The 10406-nt window shown below is 36.6% G+C and overlaps 1 protein-coding gene across 1 annotated transcript; it reads left to right on the forward strand.

Annotated features, from left to right (window-relative positions):
• The first annotated feature begins 216 nt into the window (after window positions 1-216).
• On the forward strand, window positions 217-6667 carry LOC132053434 (E3 ubiquitin-protein ligase AIRP2-like). Its single transcript, XM_059445467.1, has 5 exons — window positions 217-535; window positions 2379-2529; window positions 2890-2956; window positions 3064-3301; window positions 5986-6667. Exons 1-5 carry the CDS (start codon window positions 444-446, stop codon window positions 6197-6199), a joined length of 762 nt encoding a protein of 253 aa, XP_059301450.1. The 5' UTR covers window positions 217-443; the 3' UTR covers window positions 6200-6667.
• Window positions 6668-10406: the final 3739 nt, after the last annotated feature.

Raw genomic sequence — 10406 nt, forward strand, 5'->3', positions numbered from 1 at the left:
TAAACTTTTTAAGATAAAACGACACTTAGTTTGGGACAGAGCGAGTAATTAGTATCAAACATTTTTATATAAATATAAATTTAAAATCCATGAGGTTTATAAATTCAATTCCCATTTTACCCTGAAAACATAGTTGTATTTACTTCTCAATCCATTCGTGTTCGTGTGTGTCATAAATAAGTTCTACACTACACCACGTGTCGCATTGATAACAACAACTCCTCCCATTTTCTTTTTTTCTCTTCCATATCAAAGTACACAAACACAAACTCTCAAACTCTTACAGCAAAGTTCATCACTCATCATAAATTGAAAAAAAAAAAAAAAAAAAATCTCTCAAGATTTTCTTTATCAGTAATAGTGATGATGATTGTTTGGTTCTGAAAAAAAAAGAAGTTTTTTTGGGTTGTTTGGTGTTTGAAGGGGAAAATTGAGGGGTAGATATGTATACAGGAGGATTAGGAGGACCAATGCGAAAATCATTTAAAGATTCTCTTAAAGTTCTTGAAGCTGATATTCAACATGCCAATACTCTGTAAGTCCACTTTTTTTTTTTTTTTTTGCCTATTGTTTTTCTTCAAAAAATAAAAAGGTGAAATAGTATGATATTTTAGAATTTACTATAATTTTTTAAATTTTTTTACTGATATGGGTGTTTGTTTAATCAATTTTTGAAGTTCTAATCTTTTTATTGATTATTCTACTATTTGATATTTTTACCATTTGGTCTGCTGCTAATAATAAAGTCAGAAAAAATTAATTTGTGGTTTATTTCTTCTTTTGATATTTTGGTTCAGATTTTTTTTTTTTTTTTTTTTTTTTTTTTTTTACTGATTTGGGTTTTTGTTTCTATAGATAGTTTGAAGCTTTGATTTTTTTTTCTCTCTGGTCTGTTAATTTGTTACTCTTTCGTTCCAATTTATGTGATATAGTTTGAATGGACACGGAGGTTGAGAAAGAATGGGATACTTTTGAAAGTTATGGTCTAAAACAAGCCATAGATATATTTGTGTGGCAGTAAATAATTTTATTAAAGGTAAAAGTGAAAGTTTTAAGTTAAATTATTTCTAAATATAGAAATTTATCATTTTTTTTGGGACAGACTAAAAAGGAAAGGCTAGGAGTAGTAATAATGCTTGAGAGACTGTTTTTCTTTACCAAAATGGAATATTTGCAGTACAGTTACTAAGTAATTAGTGGCAGAGAGTAGATATTTTCCCCTTTCCTTTTTGCTTTTTCACTGTGTTTAGAAGTGTGGCACATTTGATTAAGGGATGTTGTTATCAGTATTAGTTTGAAGTTCACTTTTTGATTGCTTCAACTAGAGATAAAGGTATCTTTTTCAATGCTAATTGATGCTTAGCTTGTAAAGTGTCTTGCACTGCTAATATTCTTATTATGGAACTTCTTTTTTTTTTTTTTTTCTTTTTCTGATTGGTCTTATTATGGAACTTTATTTGTGAGATCTCAAGTCTTACCCTTTTTTTTTTCTCCTTCTATAATTGGATATTTGATTGTTGCAATGTGGTATTAGAACTGATAATTTGCACCAAGAAAGTAAATTGTTGGTTATTTTATGGTCATTTTTTTCTCCACTTGTGCTCTTTTGATTTTCCTTTGGTTTTTTCTTTTATCCCTTTTAAGTATAGAAGTGGTGTCTTGAACCAGCTTGCATGCTCCTTGACTAATCCACCAGGCTATCCAGCCGGCAAACGCAGGTTTCTAAATTCTTCCCTCCAAGATCCCCCACAACAACGCATACCCTTGAGACCCCCTTTGCTTTCTTTTATAAGGGTATTTTTTTCTTTTGTCTAGGGGGAATGGTGGGGCGTTGGGTGGATAAACCAGCAACCCAGTGCCGGCGTCTGCTTTTGCTAAGGCTGGTTTGGTAGAAGCAAGGGGCTTGGAGGCAACACTGGAATGAAATACTTCTCCACTAGTGCTCTTTCCTTTTTAGTCAGTCCCAAAAAGAATGTCACTTTTCTATATTTAGTAACAATTTGACTTTAAACGTCCTATTTTATCCTTAATGAGATGATATATAGCCACACAAGAAATTTTAGACCACAAGTTTCAAAATCTTCCTTTCATTCTTAAACTCCGTCCCCAGTCAAATACTTCATAATTTAGAGGCAGTATTAGTTAACCATCGAACATGGTATACCTTTCGGTATCGGAATAGACCAACTACCCACCTTCCATTGATAACATAACTATAATAAAGATCTTTGCAAAATTGTTCCGTCATTAAAATGATTTGATTGGTGACTATCATTCACCGTTTGCAGTGAATGTTTCTCCAAACCTGGTAATGAGTGTTTACTTCTTCCTTCTTGGTTGGTCTTTTTTCTGTCTGATGGGTGTAATTTGGAATGCAGTGCATCAGACTTCTCCAGGGAGTATGATGGTGCTTGCTTACAGATGCGAATGTCCTACAGTCCTGCAGCACACATCTTCCTTTTCTTAGTGCAATGGACTGATTGCCATCTTGCTGGTGCCCTTGGCTTGTTGAGAATTCTTATTTACAAGGTCTGGATTTGTTCTAAATCATGCATCACCACATTCCTTTTTGGGATAATTACATTTTTGGACCTCTCAAAGAATAATAGCCAGCAAATGATAGGTTTTGTATTTAAGTATAAATATACATGTTGTATACACAAAATATACATATAATATTGTGTAGGTTTTGTATATTTTGGCTAACGGCTATAATTAATTTTGGCCGACGGGCCAAAAATGAAAAAAAAATCTACACCCCTCCTCCCCCACCCCCCCCCCCCTCTCCCCCCCCTTTTTTTTTCCTTCAAGCGCCAAATTCTTCTCTTCAAGGTGTTTCTCATTTTTTGCAATATCGAGGGTATTCAATTGAGTATTACCTTGCTACAGGTATATGTCGATGGCACCACAACCATGTCAACTCATGAAAGGAAAGCAAGCATTAGGGAGTTCTATGGCGAGTTTTTACATTTCTCTTCTGTTGATCTAATGACATAAATACTTCTGATAACTCATGTATAGTTAGATATTTGTTGCTTATAGACATCAATCTTCCTTGTCCAGCTGTTATTTATCCCTCTTTAGTTCAACTTGAAAGAGGTATTACGGACTCAGAAGACAAAAAACAAAGCGCAGTTTGCCAGGAAAGATACAGGAGACGAGATGATGAGGATTACAGACAAGCTTATGATTTGGACATTGAAAGGGAAGATGAAGAATGTGGAATTTGCATGGAGGTGAACAGCAAAATTGTCCTTCCCAACTGCAATCATGCAATGTGCTTGAAATGCTATCGCGAATGGTATGTTTCATATGCACGTTTTGTACATAATTGAATAAGCTCTAGTTAAGTAGAAACAATAGATATTATCATATTCAGTTCATGAATCCAGTAACCAGCTCCTTAGCGATCTTCCCATTCCCTCAGCAAAAAGATAAAAATAGAGTTCTCCTGGAGAAAGAGGACATGATGTTGGTGTTGGAGAGACCTGATAATCATAAGAGAAGTGAGTCAATTTTAGAGGGAAATGCTTATGCTTATTTTTTTGGTGAGATTTTTTCTTGATTGCTTCGGTTGTCTTTTTTTCCCGACAGTCAAATTGGAAACATCTGATGGGTAAAAAATGCATGTGCCACAAGCGTGTTCCACGGATATGACCTTTTTGCTCCTCTCTCTCTCTCTCTCTCTCTCTGTCGGTTTAAAGGGAAATTAGCATTTAGCTAGAACATGTATGATAGTAGAGTTCTGTTCTTTTAACCTGGTTTTGGTAACACCTTATACATTATAAAGATCATGTAGGTGTAAAAAAAGGTTATAGGTGTAAAAAAAGGTTATGGCATTCTGTGACAAGGAAATTACTTGGGGGAATTTAGTAAATTTAAGAAAATTCTCCAGAAGTGATTAGTTTCTTCTACGAGGCATCGACTGTTTTTCTCTCTTTGCATAAGCAAGCAAGAGACATGGAGACAGAGAACGATTGTAATGTTCTTGCTGTAAGCTTAGAGCTTTATGCTGTTCTACATGAAATTAGAGCTTTTATGAACCTTGAGTGGCATATAAGAAAAATCTTTCCTCTGCATGATCCAATACTGCAGCTGGGATGTTTTATATTCTGCTTGCTGAGTAGCAATTATACATGAGTTTGAAGCTGAAGCACATCTCTGCTCTCTCTCTCTCACTGGTTTTAGATTTGGACTGACTTCTGGTAGGCTGCTTTGGACATGTTGCTCAAATCGGTTTTATATCATTGGAGTCCTAACACAGCTATCCACACCATGGCCGTCGTTTCTTCCCTCCTTTGGCCTGGGAAAAGAGCCACTTATTGAACTGCGACTGGGAGTTACGAAGGAACGCTACTGCTGTAAGTCCAAGAGGGAGAAAACCCTCTATTCAATCACATCAAAGAAGGCTAATCTCCTAAACTGGTGTTCCAACTGCAATAGCAGAATTTTCCGAGGTTCTTCCCATGGAAGGGAGTCCTTGCAGTCGTATGTAGCACATCTTTTTTTCCTGCCCTGAAAAAATTTGGTACAAATCAGAATGGTAAGAACCTAGGTACTCTACTATTCCTCTGACACCAGGTGCTTCATAGTGTTGAAACTGGACTAATATGTTCGTCCATGTAACTACACTTGCTCACTTAATATAATTTCCATTATGCGAAGAGTTGTCTTCTGCCACCTTCTCTGCGATTCCTACATAAATTCCAAGATGATTCACAATTAAAAGATATAATATATGAAGGTCAACTTCTCTATATAGAAGTATAAAACAATTCAGATGGAGACATGATTGCATAAAAAAACATTTTTCTATCCTAGGCTTACTGGCCATCTCTATTAGTGATCCTAATTGGTAAAGGTAAGAGTTATAGATTGGTTGCCTCTTCATGAGAGCCCCTTTTTAGGGAAATAAAATGAGAATCCAGTCTCCCATGATTCTCAGAATGCACAAGAGTGGCATAATGTTACCGCCGGGAAATAAGTTGTTCCACCCCTGAAATATATTCTGGGTATAGTAACTGTGATCTGGAAATGTCTCATTTACTATTAGCTTGAGTAAACTGTTCTTTCCTTTCTTTTCTCTCGTTTTTGTTGCATAAAGAGGGGCTAAGGTTTCCTATCTCTAATTTTGCGTACAAAGATGAGAATGAATCTCTTAGCACTTCCCTAGTTATCTGCAGCGAATATTCCTTGTTCATTAAGGAGATACACCCTCAACCTTACCTTATTAATCTCTTTTTATGTGCTCAGCTCCAAGGCTAAATAGTTATATCCTATGCTTGATAGTCGGGAATTGTTTTCTCTTTTCTTCTTTTTGGTGGATATTGAATTTCTGTGTGGAGACTTATGAGTCGGTCTAGTAAAATCGTTATCGCGTTCAGAGAGAACAATTGCTCAAGCATCAAATCTGTGGAACTTTGAGTTACGATCTAATGGGAAATGATAGCTAGGGAAAGAAGAGAAACTAGCATTTCTTTCCTTTGCATATGTTCTTTTTGGGACACAGCCGGATCTGCTTCTTGCAACTGTTTTCTACCTTTCTAAGTAGGTGTTTGGCCGTAGAATCCAAATATTTTTCACTTTATTTGGAATTTATGGAGTTGGAGTTGTGTTTTTTTGGTAACTAACAAAATGGAGTTGTGTTTGGTTATACTTTTTGCAAAAAATATTTGGAATAATGGTCATGTTTGAATGTACTTAAATCCAACTTTAAAAGTGAAAAATGAGTTGGAAAACAGGTTATAAGCTGTTTTCCAATTTTGAAATACAACTTTAAGTTGGATTTGAAATTCATGGACAAACACAGCTTTTCAAATAAAGTGATAAATTATTCCAGAAAAAAGTGAATAATTTTTATGGCCAAACGGTTCCTAAGAAAACTAGACCTATAGCTCTATATCTACTCTCTTTAGTGAACATGTTCTGCTTTTTTCATCTGCCTATGATTGCACACTAACAAGGATCTTCATTGATGAATTGCAGGCGTTCGAGGTCACAGTCGTGCCCCTTTTGCCGTGATAGCCTAAAAAGGGTGAGCTCAGGGGATCTGTGGGTATATATGGACAGCAAAGATGCGATGGACATGACAACAATTACAAGAGAGAATCTAAGGAGGTTGTTCATGTATATAGAGAAGTTACCTTTGATCGTGCCGGATAATGTTTTTGACACATATGATGACACTCATCTAAGGTAGAAGGAGCAATGGCCTATTGGTTAGCTTGTTGACATTGGTCATATGCTAGATTTTGAAAATGGAGGTTACGGCCTCGGATTTGGTGATGGTGGATTAGATATGAAGGTGGTTCCTTTTCCACTACCTTGTATTTAGAAGAAACCCAACCTGCGGAGGCGGAGCCAGGATTTGAACTTTATGGTTCTAAATTCTAGGATAGCAACATCAGGTGTTAAGTAATTGGGTTCTAAATATAATATTTGTACATATTTAGTGATTTTCTTAATACAAATACAGGGTATGAACTAAAGTTGTTGGGTTCGTATGTGGGCTTCTAGCTCCGGCCCTGGGCGCAGGGGTTGAGAAGCTAAGTCAGATTAGCTAAAAAAAAGCTTTATAGTTCTTTATCTCCTCATTTGTATATGCCTGTACAGTTGTACAGCTTGCTTCTTGACATTAACTATTTCTCTGTGGTGGTTTGGTTTCTCAGTTTCAAGTTTTGCATAGAGGCCAGTGACTTTGGCTGCATTTTTTGTTTTTTGGTCTGAAAGGGCTTCCATTGAACATAACTTACGGACATACGCGACTTAAGTAGCACAAAAAATAAAAAGTTGAACCAAACTAGTGCAAAAAAAAAAAAGTACATTACTAGTATTCACGCATGACATTCGTGCGTGAAAGGACCAAACTACAAAAATACAGTTTGGACCTTTCACGCACGAATTTTGTGCGTGAATGTGTCAACTGTTTTTTTTTTTTTTTGCATTACCTTTCCAAACACGTTTTTTTTCATACTTTGGGCAAAGATTAGTCATGTTTCAAAATCCCAAAATATCAATATTTTATATAAAACTTAATATCTTTTTTTGCGTACAATAATGTCGGCTATTACATCAAGTCCACCTAAACGTTTGGATCGTCGTTTTAGGGGTTCTAAAGTGCCGAAGCAAGTTTTGAAACTTGTAATATTTATAGGGTTTTGATTTAAGTGTTTTAATAATAATTCATCCAATACGAGAGGTTTATACTAATTAAAAAATAATTCATTCCATTTAATTACAATACTAATTCAAAGCAATACAATAATAAATTACAATAATAATACAATCTTCAAGTTCTAGAGGCTCTATTACTTCGAGACGTGCTTGTACTACCACGGCCTTGTTGCCCGCACGAACGCTTGTCATGGCCATATTGCTTACATATAGAGCACTTGCGAGAGTAAGTTCTTTCACTAACATCCATTTGATTGGGTCTACGACTCCGTGAGTTAATGCCCAATTTTCTAATGTAATCCTTGTTAGTAACCATCGAAAACGGCTCGTTTGGCCAATAAGCTTCATTACCAAGTGGGTGGAATTGGCCGGAATATGCTCTAAGGTAACTGTGGACCTTGTATTCTCCCGCCACATAATTTGTTACCGTTTTTCTTATTCTCTCGAAGCACTTGACGCAGAGAACACGGCGTGGTACGTTTGCCACTTACCACAAGTGCATGTTCTTGTTGCCTCATAAACGGTATGCACGTTTCCACCCTTACCGTTGTAATAACCCGTCCTAACTTCATACACATGTTGAATTGGGTCATACTCGGTCATTTGGTGACGCTCACATTTTTGTCTATAATGCTCCATAGTTTTGAAGGGCTTTGGCATCCATGTCCCGCCGTCGGCTAATATCGCTGCGGCTTTGCCTTGTCCCAACAACAAATCGCTTCACCACCTCGCTTGAAAGTCATTCTAACCATTGCGGTGACGGTAGTCCTCGAGCGATTTCGGTAAGCCATTGAAAGACTCGAGCCGTTTTTGTTGTGAGCATGCCCATCTTTTTCCTCCATCGATGAAACGTCCATTTTTCAACATCGAGCTTCATCAACCAAACGTATGCGGGTTCACTCGGCGACTTTGATCGGATCCATTTTTGCGGCCCATTTTCGTTGTTGATGCTCCATCGCGCCCCATCAATTTGTTTAGAGTGCCATTGTGAAACGTTGATTGCAAATTTGCCTTCAAGTGCCTTAAACAATAGCGATGGTAAACAAAGGAGGCGCCACCCGGTAAATTATCCATATTGTGCAATATGCCTTTATGACGATCGACAAAGACGCATATGCAGTGCGATCCTTAATAACATGAGTTTTCAAATGGGTCAAAAAGATCCCCATATGTGTCGTTGCTCGTTAGCGGCAATTGCGAAAGCAAGAGGAAATATTGACCCATTGGCATCCATTCCTATTGCAATTAGGAGCTTGATGTCGTAGGCACCATATACATTCGTACCATCTATGGATATCATTTTGGTCGGCGATGAGAAAAACCATCAATGCATGGTTTGAATGTCCAAAATACGAAGTTGAAGATTTTACCTCTATAAGTCGCCACTCTACAACAAGATACCATGATTAAAATGTTGTAGAGCCGCCATATACTTAGCGACGATCGAAAAGAAGTATGTCAATTTCCAAAGACCATCTCAAAAGCGCGTCTACGCGAGAAATCCCTTTCGTTGCTTATAGTTTTACTATATACGGCTTGAACGTTTCGAATACAATCTTTAATGGGGAACCTGCACAAGTTTAAACAAACAACATTTAGTAATAATCTTTCAATTGATAAAAGACATATAATGTACTAGGTAGGATAAGTTACCTTGGCGTTTCGGCAATATCTTTAAGTAACACTTGAGCAATCATGTTTGTATCTAAATTATAATGATCTGCTCGATTTTCTTCCATATCACGAAGTGTGTCTTTCGCGAATTTTGTGATAGCCCACATACCATCGGGCTTAACAATTCCCCGAAGCAACCACTCACGCGGCCTTGATACCGTCGCTACAAACTAGCCTCCATATCTTTGAGGTTGATGATCAACCTTAAACTCCTCTATGTCCTTAAAACAATAAATTTTGACGGCCCGTTGCAAAGCTTTTTTGGATGCGAACATTCCCTTTGCAAGGTAGCATCGATCTTTGTTGAGATCCTTAGGTTCAATCCGGGTTTTAGCGACTATCATAATCTTCTCTTGTGAAGACAAATGCATCATCACGACCACTAGAGCTATCAAGATAAGGGATATTGTTAGAATGCCAAATTGGGCTTTCGAAGTTGGGTTTTCAGCCATCGATGGTGGTATGTGGTGGTGTATTGGTTCTTGTTGGTTTTGGCTTTGAGGAATATTGTTGGTCATACCAACTTGAACATCATCATCGTCTTCATCATCGGTTACCTCCGCATTATTAGCTATTTCATCGTCATCACTTGATGATGACTCATAATAATTAGGAAAATCTTCATTATTAAGTGCATTCATCCTCCTACATGAAAAGTAACATATTTTAAATACCAACATCATACATATATATAGATAATTTAATATCAAAGTGATGAACTTACTGTTGTTCATAAGCATTGTCATGGTGTGGAGAATGATCAACTCCACCGAACTGAGAGGATTGACCAACATCCATATTTGGTACCAGTTGGTGAGTTTTGAGAATAGTTCCTATAAAGATTTGAAAAGCTGTTATTTACCAATTCATACAATAAACACATGCTACTACACATAATAATAATATAAAAAATTCATATTTACCAATTTTCATTGTAAGCTTGATTAAATTCTTGCTTAGATTTTCAAATGCACTTGACCACTCAAAATGTCTTCATAAGAACTAAAGTCCCCATATGTGTTACCATGAATAGGCTGGACTTGAGGGATTTCTTCCCGAGGTATCTTTTCAACATACATCTCAAGAACATTAATGAATACTAAATCACGATATTCTTTCGGCGATCCCAAATAATCACTCAAAGATTCATCATCGTTGATATTGTGCATGCCATAACGCACTACACCGTTTGATATTGTTTGTGGATATCGCAGTTATTGAGATTCCAAACTCGGTGGGTGTAGTTTTCATTCTTTTGTGCATGTAACTGACTAGTGTTTCATAATTTAAAGTTGTTGGAAATTTAACATGGGCTTTTGGTTTGATACTATAACGAATGGAGTAATTGTCCTCGACGATATCTCCATCCCAAAATAGTGAAACCTTAACAGTTGAAGCATTTTGAGACATTTTTTCAATGAAGTTTGATTTTTTTTTATGACTTGTAAGACTTAGACTTATGCAATTGATGAGTTTTTCACTCGTCAAGCCTTGAAGTTAAATAGATTCACGAAATCGTCATGCGTGGTGTGTTATCAAATCAATACTTATAGTGCGCA

The sequence above is a fragment of the Lycium ferocissimum genome, chromosome 4 (assembly GCF_029784015.1).
Source record: "Lycium ferocissimum isolate CSIRO_LF1 chromosome 4, AGI_CSIRO_Lferr_CH_V1, whole genome shotgun sequence".
Lineage (NCBI taxonomy): Eukaryota > Viridiplantae > Streptophyta > Magnoliopsida > Solanales > Solanaceae > Lycium > Lycium ferocissimum.

Coding starts and splice junctions, on each gene's coding strand:
- LOC132053434 (XM_059445467.1), top strand. CDS start 444: ATGTATACAGGAGGATTAGGAGGACCAATGCGAAAATCATTTAAAGAT. Junction 536..2,378: donor ATTCAACATGCCAATACTCT/GTAAGTCCACTT, acceptor TTTGGAATGCAG/TGCATCAGACTTCTCCAGGG. Junction 2,957..3,063: donor AAGCATTAGGGAGTTCTATG/GCGAGTTTTTAC, acceptor TTCCTTGTCCAG/CTGTTATTTATCCCTCTTTA.